At 40.1% G+C, this 22,567-nt stretch overlaps 1 protein-coding gene across 1 annotated transcript; it reads left to right on the plus strand.

The window, feature by feature from the left end:
- The first annotated feature begins 1,069 nt into the window (after positions 1-1,069).
- Positions 1,070-21,718, plus strand: NDUFA9 (NADH:ubiquinone oxidoreductase subunit A9). Its single transcript, XM_030040511.2, has 11 exons — positions 1,070-1,202; positions 5,330-5,500; positions 6,318-6,415; positions 6,609-6,700; positions 9,657-9,798; positions 10,968-11,070; positions 11,778-11,845; positions 11,996-12,072; positions 16,691-16,786; positions 18,816-18,882; positions 21,439-21,718. Exons 1-11 carry the CDS (start codon positions 1,145-1,147, stop codon positions 21,607-21,609), a joined length of 1,143 nt encoding a protein of 380 aa, XP_029896371.1. The 5' UTR covers positions 1,070-1,144; the 3' UTR covers positions 21,610-21,718.
- The last annotated feature ends 849 nt before the right edge of the window (positions 21,719-22,567 follow it).

Below are 22,567 nucleotides of genomic sequence, written 5' to 3' on the forward strand. Positions count from 1 at the left end.
AGAATCGAGTGTTTTGGAATCTGTCCAAATCACCGGAAATATTCCCTGACTGTTCTGCCTTTTACTGCACTGATGTTTTAAAAACTTTTTGGTGAATATGAGCACCAGCTACAGTGGTGTAAGCCAGGTTACAAAAGAATGGCCATTTGTATTCAATGCAGACCAAAAAGCAATGGGAACCCATGGGAAAAACGAGGCTATAATAGTGCGAGTGGCAGATTTAGAGTGCCCTGTGTGTGATTGTGATGCAACATTCACAGCAGCACTTGCTTAGGGGAAAAAGTCTCGGTGAAATGTTGAAGGTCTGAGATGACAGAGGGAGTTAGGCATTTTAGAATGGTTGCGTGCCTGAAATCATAAAATTGTTTAATCCCCATCTAAGGCCAATTTAACGAGGCCAGGTAACTCAAGCCGTAAGTAATGAGTTACTGAAAATGTTTTCAATCAGTCCAGCTCAGTAATGGGCAAAGTTACTGTCATTTAATTGTTGGACTTGGCTCGTTTCCCGCTAGTCAGGCGCTCGGAAGCAGGCGCAAGGACCTGTCAAACAGCAGTTCCCTAGTAAGTATTTCAAGCTCGGGGTTTTCAAACGCACCTGCAAGCGCGGGGGGCTCACCCTCCCTCTGAAATCCCTCTCTCGGGGGCTTCCAAACTTCCGTCCCGCCCTCCAGAGCTGCGCGTCTACGGCCTCGAGCGTCCTTCCCCGGTCGGCCCCAGCCTGCCCACCACACCCTGCCACGGAGCTCACCGCCCGGCCTCCCCGTCCCCCACCGGCCGCCCTGCCTCCAGCCCCCCAGCCCGGGAGCAGCCAGGGGCTACGGCCGCCGGCGGCCCCGCTGAGGGCCGGGGACGGAGGAGCCGCCATGAGGGGAGCCCCGGCCGCGCGCCGCCTCCCCTCAGCCGGAGGGTGGGCGTGGCCCACCCCTCAGGCGGGAGCCGCACGTGCCGCAGCCCCCCCCCCCCCCCCCCGCCGGGGAGGAGGCACGGAGCGAGTCCCCTCTACACGCAGGCGCGCTGCGGCAGGCGGCTTTGCGCAGGCGCACTCCTCCCTCCCGCCCGGTGGGTGACGCCTGCGCACGCCGCGGGGCAGAGGTTTGGCCCTGTCCGCGTGCCGTCCGCCGCGGGGGTTGGTGGGTAAAGCAAGATGGCGGCCGTAGCTCGCTGCTCTCGGGCTCCCCGCGGCCTCTTTCTGCGAAGGGCAGGTGAGTGTCACCGCCGCCGAGGGGCTGGTGCCGGGCCGCCGCTTCTCCCCGCGGGGAGCCAGGCTGCCCTTGAGCTCTCTGCCCGAGCCTGCGCGGTGTTGCGGCAGCCGCCAGCCCGCGGGCCTCCCTTCTCTCAGCGCGGGGCCTCGGAGTAGGGATGGGTGAGGGAGCTCGCAGGGCAGCGTCTGAAAAGCGGCTGGCGAAAATAACTGCTTGCGGCAGAAACGGTCGGCTTTCTGCCTGCCTTCTATTTAGGGAACGGCGGTTTGTAGCCCAAGGGGCTGCATGGGACTAGCTCAGGCTAGCGGTGTAGCCGTGCGGTTGGTTTGTCTCGCTGGGACTGTCAAAATCTCAGCAGATGAAATGCTACCCGGTAGGCTAAACGTTTGGATTCCTTTTACCATTTCTTAGGTGACCTTGACGTTTTGGCCATGGTCTATAAGCACGCTCGTGTACCAGAATTACATTTAAAGCTTGTATTTGTGCCTTTGCCACCAAAACGGAACCGATTTTTAGTTAAATTGATTCAAGATGTGCTTGCTCCTCTGTTGAGTAAAGTGGGAGATGGCAAACAGGTTTTGTTGGTTGATAAAGGTGAGGAAGGGATTTAACATGCTTTTAATTGGAGCAATGTGTCTTTTCAAAAAATTGTTCTGGTTTACTGTGGGTATCTGAGGTTTAATGCAAACCAGCATTCATAATCTGCTTCAAATATGGATTGTAAAAATAAACTTCCAGTGACAAATAGATTCCGGTTAGCGAAGAAGATGAAATCCTACTGCCCTGGGAAAGAATCCCTGTGCAAGTCTATGTTACATGGGAGCACAGAGCTTTAAGCAGTGCTGCTCAGTATAGGTGTTAACATGGGCTGTGAAAACTGTAGGGCTCTATTAAGTTATGTTGTTCAGACTTACTAAATGTTGCATTTTGATAGGGCTCCACACCACGTGGAAGGTCCTTTACTGGTTGTGAATCAGTGTGAGGATCTCTAGCCTGCTTTCTTTTGAGCCTCATGGATACCCTTAAATCTCAACTTTTTTTTATAATAGAGTAGTAACTGGGCCCGTAGCCATAGATAGTGATAATTTGTGACAGATCTTGTACAGTTATGGAACAAGACAAGATGTACACCACTAAAGACCTCACAGTGTAAGGCAAGCAACAACAGGTGTATACACAAAGGTGGGAGAATACAAAACAGTAATTGGATGTTACTTGTTAGTGTGACAGTCTTAGCATCATGAAGAGCCTGTCACCGATAACTTTTGCAGAAATAACAGCAAAAAAGCCACAAAATAGCCACAAAAGACATGTATAATTTTTTTCAGATTAACTTTCTTGTCATTCTTACATGGGTTGATCTGTATAATAATACTTTTTTCAACAGGTGCTCACAGTGGACTGAAATCTTGTTGCTTTTGGATTTTATATTGTAAGGACTGAAACGTGTTCCTATCTGAAAGTAACAGAAATAGTGTTAATTCTGTAAATATTCTGTAAATATTTTTTTTTACAAACCCTTAGAAAAAGAAGTGTATGTAAACAAAGTACTGAGGAGTATAGGTCATCAAGCTTTCTCTTTCACCATCTCATCATACCATGTAGCTTTTTTGCATACTTGAAGGAATCCTGCTGGTTATAAAGAACCCAGGCATTTTTCTGTGAGTCTGCTTATCCTAAAAAATAAATAACAAACCCTTTGTTATTAGAACACTACAAGAATGAAGGTAACAAGATCATCCAACTGTCTCCCCCAGTATTATCCTTTGTGCTTGCACTTGTACTGAGCTTGGTTAATCTGCACTCTCCAGGTACCCATTACATAGCTACCCATTACATTGTACAAAGTATTCAGCATACACTGCTGATTTCATTTGCAAGTTTGTTCTATTGTTGTCCTTTAAAAGAATAAAGGAAAAAAAAAAGCAACCACCCTGCTCCAACAGTTTTGCATGGAAAAACCTAGGGTATGGGCTGTATGTTTGTGTTGTCTGTGTCAGCATCGTAAGGATAGCGTGGTAACGTGTTTTAAGATGTGCTGTATTGGAAATCCATTGAAATGACTGTCCTCACCTTCACTGTAATTCCGCAGAAGTATACACAAAGATTTTAGAGGGCAATGTTAAATTAACTGGATGATAGAAAAAGGAGAGAGTCAAGATAAGTGGTGAATATGGCAGTGATGAGTTGGCATGTTCCTTAAAATTTCAGTTTGAGGTATTATAAAGTTCAATATGAACATATTGTGTCACTTTTAAAACTGCATGTCAAGTTTTTAGACATTAATTGGATGCTACATGAGTGTGTACTTCTATTAAACTCCAGCAGCTCTTTGACAAACGGTGTGATTGGGGGTTTTTTTTGGTGTTTTTGTTTGGTTTTTTTTGTGGTGGTGGTTTTTTTTGCGCTGTTTTTTTTTTTAATGGGTCCTTATCATAGAGTGTATTTTCCTTCTTTCTCATTATTAGTCTTAAGGTCTGTGCTTCAGTAATGGAGAGGCCCTGCATATCTGTCACTTTAAGACAGATACCATGCCCAGTTTAACTGTTCCCGAGCTTGGACCTATTTTGTAGGAGAGTTGCTTTTTAGGAAGTCATATACCTACTTGAAGTTTGTGTAGGTAATATCTTATTTTGTCCTGTTTCTATCAGCCAATTGGAGTACAGTTTTTAGGCATAGTGTATTAATTTGTTAAGTACAAGTGTATATGTGTGATTGCTTTATTTAGTTAAGTGGGTGTCAAGCTACCTTTCAGGACAAAATTGGAGATGTGGTATCTTTTACTATTCCAATTTGTGGGGTATGGAGAGAGGAGGGATAGACAAACTTTTGGGTAGAGAAGCGCCTCCTTCAGGCACTGAAATCTTGCTGGATTTTCTGGTTTGAATTCTGTCAGCTGATCTAACAAAATATATTTTATGTCCAACCATACCTTGTCCTTTTGATCTTCTTAACATCATGGCTACAGCATCAGTGCCACTGTGTAACTGGTAATACCTAACCATATCAGGATAAGACTTACTCCTTTAGTCTACAAGTGGGATTTTTTTTGTTGCTTCCTAATGCATCTGTTATTCAGATATCTAATACTAATCTTGTTTTCATTATGATTCTTGCTACTTAGATTTATAGGGGGAAGATTAAACTTGCTTATTCTTATCCAGAAAATGCTTATGGCCATGACTTACTAAAAGTTGGAAGGTCAGTTACTGGATTTCTGTTATATCCTCAAGTTAGTTTTCCAATGACAGCTCTTACGGTCTGCTTTTGTCAACAGCCAGATGTCTGTAGTGTGTTTATGCACTCTATACTTCATCTGTTCCTCTCTTTTTATGAGCATGGACATGTAGTAACACTAAACACTTCTAATTTCAAAAATCTCTTACAAGCAGTTTATTTCTTGCTTTTGGCTAACTTGGTTGGAGAGGACATATGTTTCTTCTTTTCAAACTCCCTATTGGAGCTACCTTGTCAATTTATGTCAATATCCTAGTGATGTCCTATTTCTGTGGCTTTCAAGTTTTCATAGCTCCTTGAGAAGAGCAACAGCTTTGAGGCAATATTCTATGCATCATGGATCTGGCTCTTTGCATCTCTTCATTTCCCTTCACTCCAGAGCTATGATATAGGAAGATTGCTGCCTCTTCCAACATTTTGGTCTGCTATATTTAGACTGAGGTAAAATGTCTGGTTAATTGCATATGGAGTGATTCTGAGGTCATTTGTCCCACAGTTCCCAGATGTGGAAGCAGAATGTGGATGTACTCAGGTGGGACCTGCCTGTACCAAGTATTCTTTATTTGCTTAACCTCTGTGCTTCACCTTATACATCAAGTCCTAATGCTAGCCAGTTAAGCTTTACTTGCTGTTTAGGAGCCAATAACCTTAGTCTGCTCCTTTTGTATCTTAGTTTGGTCTTTGACTTTGATCAATAGGTCCCTCAAGCCTGCTGTCCTCTGACCTATCCAGATGTCTCTGAAATAGCCTGTCAGGAGTCTTAACATGGGAAATTTTGCTGAGGGAGATTAGAGAAAATGTATCTGTAGTGAGAAAAATAACATTAACTATGTGTTGTCACTGCTAACTTTTAGCTTGTATCACATGCTCTCTCCCGTTTTGTGTTGTAGGCCCTGGCATTTCTGTGTTAGCTGTAGCACCATCTGTGTTGCAGCAGCACCACCAAGTTCATCATGCTGTGATCCCTCATGGAAGAAGTGGACGATCCTCTGTTAGTGGCATCGTGGCCACTGTCTTTGGGGCTACAGGTTTCCTAGGACGATATGTTGTCAACCGTTTAGGTAATGTTCCCCAAGAGTACCAATTAAAAAAAATAATTGTGTTTAACGAAACTCTAGTTTTTCTTCAGGTTGCAGGATCTACAAATCTCTGGCACTTTGGATTTTAGAAGTGTTTTTTGTGATACTTTCATAGCGTTTGGTCTGCTAAAGTGCCAAGATGTGACAATTAGTAAAAACTGCTTTAATCTAGGAAATTTAGAAGCTTTTGAAGATTGTTAAAGCATTAAAATAAGTCGTTCTCCTTCAAGTACTGTTTTTCAGTCTGTAAAAAGCAGATCTGAGGAGAGGTACAGCATGTATTTGATTCTTCTGGTTTTGGCCTTATTAGTGCATTTTACTAAAATAAATTCCTAAATAAAGGAATTTAATTGGAATTCTTTAGAATTGCCCTTTTGAATTTAAGTTTTAGAAAATAACTCTTGCTTTTTTATTTTCCTTCTTTCCATGCAACTTAAAAAATGCAAATATCCATAGATATGACACATTTTTAGGTATTGTACTATGTTTATAGCACACACTTTTTTAAAATTTTTTTTTTGTTGTTGTTAACAAGCTTCTTGCAAGCTTCTATGTTTTGTCTTACAGGCCCAAATACTCAAGTAAGTCCCTGCTTAAGAATTCCAATGATGTAGGTTCAAAAACTTACTTCTGTTCTACTTTTATCTTTGCAGATAACTATTCAAGATATCTGTGTGTATTTGTTGTGCTTTAATGCCGGGAAAAAAGGAAGTTCTGTATATTCAGAAGTTCATCTACTTAAAGTTATGTAGTAGTTTGAGATAAATGAAACTTTTTTTTTTTTTTTTTTAACGCTTAGGTCGCATTGGATCTCAAGTAATCATACCCTATCGCTGTGATCAGTATGACCTCATGTATCTGCGGCCAATGGGCGACCTGGGGCAACTTCTCTTCTTAGTAAGTCTTTTTTGCTTTGGCTTTAGATCAAATACAATACCATTGCTATACAAGGAAGTCTGTTAATCATTCTCAAAGTCAGAACTCCAGCTATTGTTTAGCCTCTAAATGGAAATGGTGTGAAAGAGCTTTCTTTGATTATGCCTATTTACACATTATCTCATCTTTTCCCCATTTGATGCTCTGGTTACAGGAGTGGGACTGTAAGGACAAAGACTCTATCCGAAGAGCCGTGGAACACAGCAATGTGGTCATTAATCTTGTTGGAAAGGAATGGGAAACAAAGTAATTTTCCTTTTTTTTCTCCCCCCATATAGATAGATTTGCACCAGGTATTGGATATTGTAGCCACGTTTTACAGTATGTGTACAGTATGCATTATTCTTGGCTTCTATGAAAAGGCAAAACTGAAATTTTGTATATAAAATTTATTCCATTTCTTTAAATGGTTAACTAGAGTCCTGGTTATGATCTGCTCTTGAAAAGTGCATTCTTTCTATAATTTTCTAGTGTACAGCTTTTCTTCTGTCAGAGGGTTCAGTGTGCTGCTTTCATACACCTTACAGGTGTTTCATGGGTGCCTTCCTATAGCTGACAGAGGCTCACCAGTTTCTGTGAGCTCGTATTTACATTATTACAGAAGTGGGTTTTTGTCCTGCCACTTCGGCATAGTGATGAATTATAGCCTACTAGAATAAGCTATGATCAAGCTTTTCCTATTCTCTGGTAAATGTTAATAAACAGGAATAGCTAATGGAGAGTCCCTAAGATTATGATTAATAACATCATTCCTTGATAGAATTTTGGCACAGACAGTATTAGTTACATAAGCATTTTTTGTAATAATTTTTAAAAATAGTTCCTTTTTGAAATCCATTAAAAAAAACCCCAACTTATTTATTTTAGGTTAAAAATACCTGTAATAGCCTCATTTTTGTGTGTGTGTGCGTGCAATTATGTCCACTTTATTTAAAGCCTTGTGCAGAGCTGCCAGACAAAAACTCATTAGTTGTGTGATTTGCCTTTATAAAGTACCTAATTTTGCTATCATAGTAGGCAGAAACAAATGTAGATATCAGTTTCATCTATGTTTACAAGCCTAATGCCTTTGTTGCTCTTTTTTTTGTGAAGAGCCATTTGATGATCAAATTGTAGAATTAGTAGTCAAATTGTATTAATAGAATAGAATTAGTAGTCTCAAATTGTACAATTATTTTTCCCAAAATAGATGCTTGCCAACAGACATACTATTTCAGCTGTTTCTTGTCTAGTCAAATATCATACATAACTTCTGGGAGACTCTTTGATTTTGCATTCAAGCTTGTAGAGGTACTTTCTTTTTCTGATAGTCACTTAGCTCCTTGTCCCACTGTTGGAGTCTATAACATAGTTTATTGGGGAAGAAGCCCACCAAACGTAAATTAACTTAGCTCTTGTGCACCTGACAAGGTTTTTGGTTCTTTTTTTATCTTCTTCAGACTTTGGGATATAGGTAAAAATACACAAACCAACCTGTCAGGATTGTTTTGTGCTGTTACTAAATTATGAATGTAAGAGTTCAAACGCTTATTGCTGTCAAAACAGAAGAAATTTCTTTGTAATGTGGGAGCGTGGGAAGAAAAGAAAGTCTGTGTGGTTGGCCCAAGGACAGTGTAGTCTTTGTTTCTTTCAGATATGTATTTCATGTACTTCCCCTTTAAAATTTCTGGACTCATGTAAAAAGTATGATTTATATAAGGGAGGGTTTCTTTGTTATTGAAAGGAAGTGTGAGGATGATAACAAAGAGTTTCTAGTTAAAACCCCCCAAACCTTGTCACTGGTCAGTTTCAACAGATTCAGCAGCAGAGGAGTCTCGGTACACGTTAAAGAGTTTGGGATGTTCCAAAACTTACCACTGTATTGCACAAATGTTCTTGTCATGCGTTTTATACACGTTGGTATCAATGGTGGTGCTGGAACCCTGAGATAAAATTCTATTGTCTGTTAAACATGAGGTCAGACTAACCATTGTAATCATCCTGAAGTCTATGAAAAACTTAAGGAGGAAAAAAAAGAAGTAAGATTAGAAGTAGAGATCAGTCAAAAAAAGTAAAGCCTGCCATTAAGTACTTTCCTCCTTGCCTAACATTAGTGTACAGTCTCATCTGTGTATATAATGTTGTTTAAAAACTCCATAGTTACAGGAGGGATGTTGTTCGTTCTTGTGTGTTTCTAAAATCTATTTTTGTGAGTAGAACAGGAGTGATGGTTCCCAGGATCAGATTAGTTATTGAAGGGTCAAAAATAACTTTTTATTTTTAAGGCTTTCTTTAGACTCCAGTGGGATCTGAAGAGCTGTGGGAGTAGATAAGGACAGAGAGAGAGGCATTTGGACAAGATGTTTGTTACCCAGAGCAAATGGAAAAGATGGAGCGGGGTGCTTACAGGGACAATATAAAGACCCGAGAAGCCAATTCTCTTTCTTGCAGTCTTGGGATAGTTGGAAACAATTTTGGGATTGTTGCCAGCCTATAGTGTCAGTTCTGCTTGGAGACAGAGCTTCTGAATTGTTCTTGATCAGATGCCAAACTAGATTACAGTTGAACCCCCTAATTTAGGCCCCTTGAATGCCACATAAGTGAGTGGAGTAGTTGTTCTTTCTGCATGCTTCTCCTTGAAGTCCCTCACAGCTGCTATGAAATGGTTCTAACTGTTCTGTCAATGTAAAATTTTCCATTTGCATAAGCACCTGTGTGTTCTTTGGTCTTGTTTTGTCCACTTCCCCAATGCCTAGCATCTGCCCGAACTTAGGCTGCTCAGAATTTTTGAGCTCCTTTGTAGTGTAATTGAGTGCATCAAATCAAGTAAAATTTTGAACAGGTGGTGTAAAAAGACAGCTTTGCTCAGATTTCAAGATGCAGCACTTTAAAGAAAAAAAAAAAAAAATCTGTTTTCACTTGGGAATAGTTTTCTGTTTGTCACAGACAAGTGGGCAAGAGGATTTTTCATACTGATTTAATCTTAACAGGTGAAAAAGCAGGCAGTACTAAAGCTGTAATTGAAGCTTGCTGTTGCATTTCACTTGCCTCTGTTCATAAAATAAAAACTAGTTCCTCATGAAAGGAAACTTTGTTTCTAACAAGTAGCATCAAGATAAGTTTTTGAAATATATTCAAGTAATGTGTAATGATTGCTATTTGGTTGGTAGGCAGCCACTGTTGATGGCTCTTAAAGTAAAACTTGTCTTTTGCCTTGTTTTAGAAACTTCAGTTTTGAAGATGAATTTGTAAATATTCCTAAAAGTATTGCGCAGATAACTAGGGAAGCTGGTGTGGAAACACTCATTCATATCTCTCACCTGAATGCTAGCATGAAGAGTCCTTCCAAATACCTCAGGAGTAAGGTAAGTCTGCAGTCCTTTTGAATATATGTTCTGAGAGCCTACTTTGTTGTTGTTGTTGTTGGTCCCCCCCATCCCCTGTCCCCACCCCCCTGCCAATTGGGTGTGTTTGAAGGAAATCAGTGTATGAATTTATTATGGAACATTTTCTGCAGCTGAGGAATTTTTGGGTTACTGTGCTTATTGGACCTAGAAATCCCTCTTAGTATTTCATGTGCTTTGAAGGGAAGTAGATCTTGTATTGCTGAAAACTCTTTCTTTCTTCTGTCCCTGAATATCTTTGCATCTAAAATTGCTGTCATTAAGAAAGAGGAACTAGTTTGATGGCTTGGGATCCAATATCAGGCCTAACATCTAAGGCTGGAATGACCTAGCAAAGTAAGTGGCTGATACCAAAATGAATGCTGCAAAGACAGATGAGTATCAGGATTACAGGCCCTTGGTTTGGGATTGTTACCTGCTCTTGTACAAAAAAAAAATAAATGTGTGTGTTTGGTATCCTATTATTTTTTTCCTTATTAGGAGGTATAATTTTTCTGTTACTGATTTTTCTCTTTTAATATAGCTATTGTCCCCGTTTCAGCTATTTTTGTTTTGTTTGAGCTCACTGTACTCTGCCTTGTCTTTAGTATAAAAAGTTTTTAAAACCAGGGTTAAAATTTGGTAGGTCTCAATGTGTAACAACTCTGTAGGATAGTTAGGCCTTACTGTATTGGCCAGTCCTATGTGGAAAGTGGATAGCTGCCACTGAAATTTCTAACTGTACTTAAGCAGTTCTTGGAGTGTTCTGATAATGTAGTAGGGGTTATGTAAACCTTCTGTTTTCTTTCAAGCTCTGGTCTGATGTAAGCAAGAGAAGTATTTAGGTTAGGCTTCTTCCTTTTTGAACTTTGTCACTTTAAATTTGTGTCGCTTCACTACTGAGACTGTATTGTATCTCAAATAGAAGAAATGATCTACGTGTTTATGGGACTTTTGGGATGTTCTGTGAGACCTTTATCTTAGCATAGCATCTCAAAGATCAAATGGCTCAGATATAAATAATTTTTGTGCTACTGATGGTGTCATTTCTTTCAGTGCTTTAGTCAGGATGCATTAAGTTCTGAAGAGGCATCCTCTTCTGGTCTTTCAGAATGGATCTAATAAGTGTGTTCATTTTAATTGAATGATAGGCTGTTGGAGAGAATGTGGTGAGGGAAGAATTTCCAGATGCTATAATTTTGAAGCCCTCTGAGATGTTTGGGAGAGAGGACCGATTTCTCAATCATTACGCAAGTATGTACTCTTGAAATAATAAAATCATGTATGATTTCTATACCTGTCTGTAGAGAACGATGGAAAATGGGATTTGCTTTTGAAAAGCAGAGAGGTATGTGTTTATCAGAAATGTGTTTTGTTAGCTGGAGGAGTGTAATGGGAAACATAATAAATTTTCATCTCATGACTGAATTCTTTCTGAATCTAGTTACTGTTTGATTTTTTTTTTTTTTTTTTGAGGGGGGGATGGATACTATTGTTTTTTTTATTTAGATTGTTCTGAGCTAAGGTCTGGTCATCTTAACCCTCAAAGTAGTTTACCCTGAAGGTAGTTTTTCAAGTTGGTAATGCTCGAATGTAAAAATCGACCTGAGTTGTTTTGGGCTCAGAAGCAACAGTAATGACTCTGATGTATCGCCAACAAAATTGCTAGGCAGGAAAGAGTGGAATCTGTTTCTGTCTTGCAAAGTTGAGATATCTCTGAATCACTCTAAGTAAACAGTAAATACAGCCTTCCCATTGTTGTTAATAAGAAAACTAAATGTGCATTGAAAACAGCGCTACTGGAATTGGATAGTAATTCTTCCCAATGCTTTTTTTTTTTTTAAAGTTAAGTCAGTTTTCGGAAGAGATCCACACTCAGTGTAGCACAAAATGTATTGGTTATTTGCTTACTGAAAGGATTCACAGATATTATTCTCAAGTTATGTCTGTGTCTTTGTTAGACATGCGCTGGTTTGGTGGTGTGCCTCTTATTTCTCTGGGCAAAAAAACAGTGAAGCAACCAGTATATGTAAGTTTTCAATAAAACAAGATAATCCCAAATCCTCTGTTTGTGTGTGTGCGTTTTTTTTCTTTTCACCCTGTAAATCACTTCTGAAATAGGAGTGTGTGCATGCATTCCTATTTTCTATTGGTAATTGTCTGAATTTGTTTCTCACAGGTGGTTGATGTAGCAAAGGCAATTATTAATGCAATTAAGGATCCTGATGCTAAAGGAAAAACATACGCCTTGGCTGGGTAGGTTACTTTTCTGATTCTAATTAACTGAAGTACTTCTTTTTGGTGTCATTTTTTGGCATGCTGCACAGTACATTTAATTTCTCCATCCATGCACACAGTTTGAGCTGCAATAAATTCCACCTCCTTTTTGGGAGGAAAAATGACTCAAGCTGTTATTGTGAGTACTCTGAAAATCCTAGTTTGGGCCCCATTGCATTTAATGTTATGTATGTGCACACAAAGAAATAGGCAATCTTGGGAAACGTGCTAGACAGCATAGATTTGGAGAAAATTCTGCTAAAGCTGTGTGAAAACCACCTGGAATGAGAATGGATAGAGACAGTGCATCTCTTGGAATATTTTGTGTACAAAATCTCCAAGTCAAATAGGTCATTAGCATTAAGAATAAGCAACGTGCCAAATGCCAAGGTAGTGGATCCATGTTTTGATACTGTAACATAGCACTGGAACTGGTCTTCATCCAATATGGGTGGTAAAAGGAACATTAGATTCATTGATAAAGAAAACAGTTGCTAATTAGTCAAGATGCAAATGATGCTGAACAGCTCTCTTTTTTTCTGTTGCTTGCACATCTCTGTCTTCCCCCCTTTATACACTGAAAATGTGCATAGTGTCTGGATTTTGCAAAGGCTTATTTGAGATTACATTGTTTTTTCCATGTTCATTTTGTGACGCTGTTGCAGTGACAGCTCTTTATTCCTGTAGTGCAGAGATCATTGCTGGTGTGTCTTTTACTCGTGTGATGTCACTTTCTTCAATGCTGTAACTGAGCTGTTGAGGAAGATGTTATCCTGACAGCTAGGCTAGCTGCGCTGTGCGCTGGTGTTCTGGAAAAGGCAGCAAGCAGGTCTTCAACTTCTTCCGGATCATGCTGAGGAACTTTTGCTCAAAAACTAGCAAAATAAGAGAAAGAAGCTACCAAAAGTCTGAAAGGACTACTAACAGCAACAATAAGGTTACTAAGTAACTTGAAGTTGCTTTCAGATCACCGCAATGATACGAAGCATCACACTAAAGAACAAGTGGAAACAAATGCTAGACAGCTATTCAAAACCACTTTTTTTTATCAAAGAGAATAGATGTGTAGGTGTCAGATGGACACAACTAATGCAAAACCACAAAATGTGACAAAATTAACATTTTGAGTGACTATTTTATCTCTTGTGGGCAAACTTGAAGGTGGGTCAATATGTATCCAAAACCGCCTGCCACAAAAGGATGGAGAGGTGCCTGTTTTTAGTTTCATCACTGTCGCAGCAGAAGCAACTGCTCCAACTGCAGGAGAAATTGAGAACTGCACACTAAATAGAACACTGTTTGCAGCCAAATGGAAGGGCAATTGGCTCAACTTTGAATGTATTCTTACAGTTTCAAAGTCTCATTTTTTGGCAGTTTACAGAAGGCCAGGAGTTCAGTGCCCAGGTTTCAGAGGCAGGAATTCAAGCAAGGATGCCAGGCTCTCACTGCAGGGAATACAGTTTCAGGCACATAACAATGACTGAAAAGACTTTGAATAAATGCTGATCTAAACCGAAGATCCAAATCAGTGTTGCAAAACCAAAGGAACTCTGCAGCATAACCCTTGACTAAAGCTGTATGAGATGCTTTTTTATTTTTTTTAAAAGGAGTTACCAGTTTGAGTTTAAAATACTAATTTTGTAAAAGCGCATTCTATTTCTGTGGTTTTGGTTTTGTGGTGTTTTTGTTTTGTTTTTTTTTTCCTTCCTACTATATGGTGGAATAGAGTTTTAACTATGACAGCTAGTGGTGTCATTGCTATTTCTGAATGACTGAAGATTTGTTATGGTTTTTTTACCTGTTCCCCATGGCATTGGTTTTGCTTCATCCACGCGTTAAATCTTCTGTCTTTATTGCTAATATTCTGTAGAGCTTACTGTCTGCTGGTACTGTGGTTAATGTAGTGATACTTCAATGTAATTCTATTCTTGGTGAAGTTGTATTTTTAATATTTGGTAATTTGTAAAGGAACAAACAGTATTTATTTTCACATTTTTAAGTTTGGCTATAGTATACGTTGTTACATGGTTCTTACATATGAGGATAAAAGTGAAATTGGCTTCTGCTACTTTTGGATAGGCATGAGGATGTTAGAGTGTAAGGGCAAAAAATTTGGTAAAAAAAAAAGCTAATAACTAATGAAAACAACGTTTTTTTGTTTTTTCTCAGCTGAGTAAGTAAATTTGACATTACCACTTTTTGCTGTGTTTCTCTTGTAAGTTCTATTAACAGAAGAAAACTTACTATCTTGTTTTTGATGGTAGTTCTTTACTGTAACTTCATACATGCAGATTGCTCTCAAGTTCTATAATCCAGCCACCTGTATGAAGTTGGTAAGGAGTTTTGAGTGTTGAATTCTTCTGAATTCTCCCAAATATGCTGACCTACCTTTAAGTATATCCATTAGAACGTTTTGCCCTTATTTTCTTTCACAAACTAAAGTAGTAGTAATTTGGGGTTCTGTCTTTTTTCCAGTATTTACCAACAAATTTTGTTTGTGGTTATTAGCATTGCTGTTCTTTCTGAAGACCATGTCAATTGAAGGCTCAGTTTTTGTGCATGCAACCTCAGACCCTGATATCTTTGAGACCTTGGGTTTATCAAACTGAAATTCATGTTCTTTGTATCACAGTCTTGGATTTTTGGACTGTGTGAAGTTTTGTATTCTTAGACAGTCTTACTCTAGCATGTTTTCATTTTGTGGGGGTTTAGATTGCAACAGTAATTCAGTGTCTCCTAAAAAAACCCCAAAAAAACGGGGAGACTGAAGATGAAGAAAGCCTACAGAGTCTTATTTTTAGAAGGCCCCTACCTGGGAAGTAATCAGTCTCACGATGATTGTCATGTCACTGGGGTCTCTGCATTAGCTGAAAAGTATAGCAAATCGTTAGGAGACACACGCTTTTGGTGTGTTCATTGCTCCTTTGATCATGATCAGCAGGATGTAATTTTGAAGGTTGAAACACCAAGTGACACACCGGTGCTCAGCAGTGTGCTCTTATGTGTTGTTGTGAAGATTTTCAGAATGTTTTGGAATACCAGTAAATTGTCTTGAAAGGTATCTGTTTCAGTCTGAGCCACCTATAAAGATAGCATATTAAAACGCTAAGGCAAAGTCTGAACAAGAAAGGCATGGGAACTCTCAATAGTATATGTTTCTCTTAAACGACTGCAGGTGTGCAGGGGACTGACTGCTTCCTTCCTTCTGTCTTGAGATGGGGAATGCATTCTTTTGGGGGAATTTGTCTTAGTTTCTTCCTTTTGCTTTAGAAGAGAACAGTATGTTCTTTGTTGAGCAAAGGCACGTGAATCAATTTCCTTGCAGCCATTTGCTACCAAAGATGGGATGTCTTGTTAACAAACCTTTCTTAATTTTACTATTTGCTTTCTGGCTTCCTTCTATTACAAAGTGCCAAATGGGCTTGTACAAATTCAGTCCTGTCCCAGCGCTGAAAATCTTGTGTTCAGAATTTGAGTCGGCATGGAGGAGGCACGTTAAAGGTGTGCTTTAAAAGTACACAGAATACACTTAATTCAGTATGATTGCGGTGGGTTAGCCTTGGCCAACAGCCAGATGCCCACCCAGCTGCTCACTTCTCCTCAACAGGACAGCGGGAAGAAATAGTATGAAAAGCTTATGGGTTGAGATAAAGACAGGGAGATTGCTTACCGGTTACTGTCATGGGCCAAACAGGCTCGATTTGGGAAAAATTAATTTAATTTACTGTCAATTAAAATAGATTTGAATAGTGTGAAATAAAGACAAAAAGAATAAAACAACACCTTCTCCCCTCTACCCTTTTTCCAGGCTCAACTTCACTCCCTCACTCATGACTCTTCTACCCTCTCTCCCCGAGCAGCGCAGGGAGATGGGGGAACAGCGTGTTATGGGATCAGTCTATAACAGCTCCGCTCTGCCGCTCCTTCCTCTTCACACTGTTCCCCTGCTCCAGCGGGGGCCCTTCCACGGGCTGCAGTCCTTCAGGATAAACTTGCTCCACCGTGGGTGCTCCATGAGCTGCAGGAGTATCTCTACTCGGGTGCCTGGAACACCTCCTCCTGCTCTCACCTTGGTGTCTGCAGGGCTGTTTCTCAACACTTTTTTCCTCACTTGTCTCTACCCGTGTGGCATTTTTCCCCTTCCTTCAATATGTTTTCCCAGAGGTGCCTCCATCTTGTCTGAGGGGCTCAGCTGTGCCCTGCGGTGGATCCGCCAGAGCCGGCCATGCCAGGCACGGGGCAGCCCCAGCCTCTCCACAGAGGCTGTCCCTGCAGCCACCGCTCCCAGTGCCTGGGCACCAGCACCCAATGCAGTGGCGAAACAGTTTTTCAGTTTGTGACTTACACCATTACCATCGCTGATGTCAGGTGATAGGTTTTGCTAACTTCATCCTTCTTTATTTCAAACAGTACAGAATCTGGAGAGCCAAAATTTGTTCCCCTCTTCTGAGGAAAATGACAAATCTGGCAAATCATTTAGATTGAAGAAAACAGGCCCTTGGTAGGCTTGGGGTGGAGGGCTTTAAAGTTTTTGTCTCTTGCTGCAAATATTTAAGTATATCTAATTACCTATAATGTTTGTTACTTTTTCTTTCAGACCTAACCGATACCTCCTGTATGACATGGTAGAATACATCTACGCGGTTTGCTTTCGAACCTTTCTTCCCTATCCGCTTCCACGTCCTCTCTACCGGTAAGCGGGACCCTTCCTTCACTAAGAACTTGGGATCTACCAGGTGGCACAGAAGCATAAATAACTGTTGCATTGGTTATTTAATATTGCCAGTTGTTATTTAACATGGTAGGATTGCAGAAACTGGCTTACCTTAGGTACTCGTTAGCTAGCTTTGAGTCTTCTGCTCAGGCAGAGGCCTGCATTTGATGAGCTAGTGAATAGAAGGTGTACTTGTAATCAACTTAGCATAACTGCTTATTCCAGAGTCATTGAATGGCTTTGCAGACTCAAGAAGCAGCAAAAGGTCCTAAGTAGAGACAAATCAGTAGCAAACTAAATGAACTTCGGATAGTACCACAGGGAAAATCTGTGTACACGTTGCTGACCATAGGCTCTGACAGATTCTTCTGCAGCAGCTTAAGGTATTGCTACTCTCAGCTGTCCTTCCAGTCTGGTGAGCACTGCTACCCTGGAAGCAGAGTTGGGGTAAGGGTGGGTATGGGTATTGATTGACGGTATTGATTAACTTTCTAATTCAGTCCTTTGTATTGATTTGAGCCAGTGTTGCAGGTAAGTTTGTACTGAGATCTTGGCGTGGGGATTTGAGCAGTGCAGTTCTGAGCAAGCATTTCTTTGTCTGTGATATGGGGGCAGTAACATCTTTAGAAGATGGTAATGAATTGGGAGATAAGAAGGGAAAGTTGTACCATCATTTCAGTTGACTACAGTGGATGGACTGCAAAGGCTCTGTGCGCACTGAGCTTCTGCAGCTGTACATGTTGGCCTCGGGGCACTGAGGATAGAAGCTGACTTGCTGAAATGCAGCTACAGAGTAATAGTGTATGGAAAAGTGCAATACAAATATGAGCCTGGGCCTAGTCCTTAAGGCATAATCACATCCTTTTAAAGAGCTGCCTCAAACAGTAAATGCCATTTCAGAAGTTGCCCTCAGCACACTTGAGATGTGTTAATGTTTGGGGTGCTGGTCCTCCTCAGTGTTAGTACAATGCAAACTAATAAGCTAAAACAGTCACCAGTGTTAGAACCCTCCTACCAATCTGCTAATAGGGCTCAACATTGGATTCATGTAACTGATGATGAATAATGCTAAAACAACCTTTTAAACTGTTGTGGCTGTTTCTGAATGGGCTGTACAGGCATCAGGTTAAGATGGCTCAGCTGACACAGAGCAGCTTGTTAAAAAGTAACTATGTGGGTGCTTATTAGTCTTACTCACATTTGCTGCAGTGCATGGTACGCTCTTCTCTTTATGGGCTAAACTAAGTGGTATTCCATATTTTTGAGAAAAGAGTGCATATAAAAGGCGGATAAGCTTAGTTCTGTTTATGTGCAGTAACTTAGTAACACCCTAGTCTCCCAGGTGAGCACTTCAGTAAGAGGTTCTACCTTGAATACTGTTGGTCCCAGGACACTGAGCAAGAGCTGTAGTGTTATTTTCCTTCCTCTGCCAGATTTTCTTTCTCTCAAGGGAAACTTCATTTCTGGAAACTGCAAATATACTAATCCTCATCCTTTTTATAGATGCAGATTGCTCCAGTTTCCATCATATTGTTTGTATGGCTGTTAACTCATTTAGTTGTCAGCAAGCATGTTTTCTCATGGAGGCATTGAATCAAACTTCGTGACTAATTGGATTACTGCCTACACTGCTAGGGAACAGAGTTTGGAGGAAAAATGGGGCAAAACTGAAGTCTCTGGTGTGGGGGGAATTGGATGTGGAGGTTTATTTTCCCCACCCACTAACGCTCATTTTTACTTCTAGATATCTGCTCCTCCATTCCCTTCCAAAGTAAAAGAACAGGAGATTGAATAATTCAGTAGCAAACAGTTAAAGTTACCAGAAACACAACTAAGAACTTGCTGGCTGGCACATTCACTGCTTTAATGAATTCATAGCTTGCAAGAACAGCTACAGAACAAGCTCTTGCTCACTGTCTATTAAGTGTGAAATATTTTTACCAGTTCTCGTTTTCTTCTGTGCATCTGGATAACGACTATACTTTTGCAATACTCTTTCCGATTGCAGTTTAGTTGCAAGATTCTTTGAGATTAATCCATTTGAACCATGGTTAACACGAGACAAAGTGGACCGGGTAAGTGTGGGATGATCCACAAATTCTTCTTGGGAGATGTTTCACTCTGTATTTGTAACTTGCACTTGTAGTTTTGCATTCAAGGAGTGCTGAAATTTGTGTACATCATGTGGTGTAGTATTTCAGTCAGTTCAATGGCTAGAATTTGATTAGAAAAAATTGCTTTCAGACTGTTTGGATACTACAAAAATTTAAATTTTTAAAGGGGTGTGTGTATATATAACCTTCTTCACAAATGATTATGGTTCCTGCCATCCAATTCCTGCAGCAACTGTTCTGCAATCTTGCTCTTAACTTATTTGTCCAGACCTGTTACAGTGCCAAGGGGATACACTGTCAAAGCAGTCTGGCGATTCCTCTGGTGTAGTCTTACAAAGACTTAGTAAGAGAGATGGACTAACAGAATTGTTTTTTTAGAAGGTATCATTATGGTGTAGTCTTTCCAGTAGCATTGGTGAAGGAAGAATAGTTAACATATTTCTCTAAATACATTCCAAGAAATTTGTTGAAACAATTGGTGAGAGGGTTATGTAGCAAGAAGTAACATGATGGGGGTGCGGAAAGGGCCCAACCTTCTTAAGTGTTAAAAGTGGTCAAGGCTACATGCTCTGCTGTGCCTCTGCCCCCCTACCCCAAAATACATGCTATTGAAAATAGCACAAAGTAGAGATTGGATGTGCAATGTGCAGCTAAGTGATGGGGGGGGTGGTGGGTGCTCCCTACTTCTAGGTAAGTAGTGAGTTTATGTACCTCTAGATGCACTAAAATCACTTATAGCATCCAGATAATGGTGTTTTTAACAACTCAAGTTGAACTGACAGGGCTGGATACAGCCCAAATTCTCGCTTAACGTTAGAGTGCATTTCTCCCGAACACATTGCAACTTCATGTTTATTCCTAACTTCTCAGAGTGCCTAAGTGGGGGTGGAGAAATAACTTGCAAAAAACCAACTGCAAGTGAGGAGAAAGTAGGATTTAGCAAATATTAATGTCAAAACTGTTGGCATATGTGTAGGTTAGCAAAGATAGTCGTGTACTCTGACAGTCTCTAAGCTTGCTGCTCTCTGAAGGTTTCAGGTACTCTCCCAACTATTTTTCAGAGTTGGAGTTTTAATGCCTTTTGTTATGGTGCAGTATCAATAGCCTATTTTGACCTGATGGTTCCAAATTAATTTGAGATAGGGTACTACCATGAATCTGGGAGAACTGGGTCCTATACTTAGAGCTGCTTACTGAATAGCTGTAAGCAATTAATTTCTATGTTTGCATTTCTCCATCTGTGAAATAAACTGGTTACCTATCCTGTTCAGAAATAATTGTGAAAAACTGTGGACAGTATGTGTAATAAAGGAGGTAAGCTTATTCATGGTCTAGTGCAAAACTTTTTTTCCCCCAAACCACTGACTCATCTCCCATGCTAGAGAGAGTTGGCATTGTAATTCTATTGGCTGTGTTGACCCAGGATGTAGATGTAACATCTCCTGAAAACCTTACTTCTAGCTGCCTTTGTAGTTTATAGAGTTACATTTCATAAAATATGCCTTCACCCAATCACTAAAACTACTGCAATTCAGCTGTAGCATGGGTAGTGTAAGACGGGAGTTTCTCCATGTCATTTCTGTGTCTGATTGTTCCCCTTTCCCAGCTTTTCATCCTTAAGTAATCTACATGAAATTAGATGTCGTTGAGTTAAGACCTTTCAAGGAATAATAGCATAAGAGAAATCTCCATTTTCTAAGATATGTCATATGTGTGGCAAATATGGTAATAAAATTAAATATTTGTCCTATACAGGACCCTACTGTAAACCATGAACAGAGAAAAACAACCTACCAAAGGTGATAATTTAACATACGTTTTCTTGACAAAGCAGAATGTATATAATTGCAGTTCAAATATGTCCTTACAAGTTTGGCCTGAATTTGTGGTTGCAGTGCAGTAATCTTCCTGATAATACAGACTTGATGGAGAGAAAAATGAAGACACTTTCTGCATGTCTCACTGCTATTTATTCCTGAATCTAAATCTGAAGCCTGAAGGACTTTCTGCCAGATGCAGAACGTCTGTATCTCCTGTTGAAGTACACTGGGTACTCAATACCTTGTATAATTATGCCATAGTTCTGTAGGGCCACATTGAATCTTTTTCTTTCTCCCAAGGAAAAACACTGAGCCAAAATCAGTCAAGGAACTAGGACTGACACACAGTTGTCTGAGTCCACATTTCTGTTTGAATAGGTCTTCAGATCTACTACAGGATGCAGCAGTGTGTTGTATTGCGGGGTTCTTTCTTGGGGGAAACAGTTTTATGTCAGCAGCCTTGAAATTATAGTAGAATCTCCCACGAGCAGCCATTTGTAGAAAATTGTTTTGAGACGTGTTAAATGTTTCTAGTACTATGGATTTATGCTGCTTTGTTTCTGTAAAAGAAAAAAGGTGACTGCAGGTACAAGTACACAATACTTTTTTTTAGTATGTGAATAATTGCATTGGGTGTAATGCTGTTCATTCTATCAAGTGAATTCCCTCTTCTCCCCCCTCCCCCGTCTTTTTAAAGTTTCACACAACAGACATGACATTTCCTGACCTTCCTGGTTTGGAAGACCTGGGTATTCAACCAACACCTCTAGAACAAAAAGCAATTGAAGCTCTGCGCCGTCACCGCAGATACCGCTGGTTGGATGCTGAGCTGGAGGAAGCAAAACCAGCTAAGACGTATCCCATGTAACAGTTGATAAGGTGGTTACTTTACGCTTCTTAAACTGCCTTTGTATGACCCAATTTGTTTGGAGAACTGTGTACATACTGAGTAAAATATATTAATCGTGTAAACTGTATTTCACCAGTGTTGTCTTTTTTAATTATGGAAGACTGTCATTGAAATACAATTTTACTCTTTAAAAGGTCGTGAAAGCAAATTCACATATTGTTGCTGAGCTCGTGAGCATTAGTAAGTGCTCAAGCGATTTGAAGTACATTGTAGTTCAGGACTACGTGGCCTAGAACATGTCCTTTCCAATAGGGAGAGCTGGTACTGCCACCTATTCAGATTATGAGGTCTCAGATAAAACCCCATTTTTAAGTTCTTGACTGTTCTGAGCTTTGTTTTTTGCCCTGAGCAGACCTATGACAGAAAATGCCAACTAAAACGGCACAAGCTGTTTCTAAGGTCAAGGAGCATCAATCAGACATGTAAACAAGTTATTACGTGTCATCTGATCTCTTGTGGTAATTGTGTGTGCTGTGGCTCATAGACGTGAGGAAATGTGTCATTTCTTCCATTTTTAAATGAGAAAGTCTAATTATTTTTAGATGCTCAAAGCTTTCATGTGCTGGGACCTTGTCGTTCTTTTGGTAAGAAGGATAAGCTTTGCTTCAGGATTAAATATTTTCAGTCATTTTAAGATCAAAGAAAGATCCCTGCCTGAATTTGATCAAGAACTGTGCTTTCTGTTTCCATATCCAAAGAGTTGCTGGAAGATTTTGGTTAAATTTTGGCAGGGACATTGTTTGCTAGGGTGCAGCAAAGTCTCTGCACAGAACTGAGAGCAGAGATCTAGATCTTCTATATGTGGTACAGTGTTCTGATGGCTTCAAAATGTGAAAGAAGACATTTCTTGAATTGAGGAGTGAGCTGCTGGTTCTGGGAGTAGGACAAATCACATTAGCTAGGGTGAGTTGAGATT

This window comes from Aquila chrysaetos, chromosome 17 (assembly GCF_900496995.4).
Source record: "Aquila chrysaetos chrysaetos chromosome 17, bAquChr1.4, whole genome shotgun sequence".
Taxonomy (NCBI): domain Eukaryota; kingdom Metazoa; phylum Chordata; class Aves; order Accipitriformes; family Accipitridae; genus Aquila; species Aquila chrysaetos.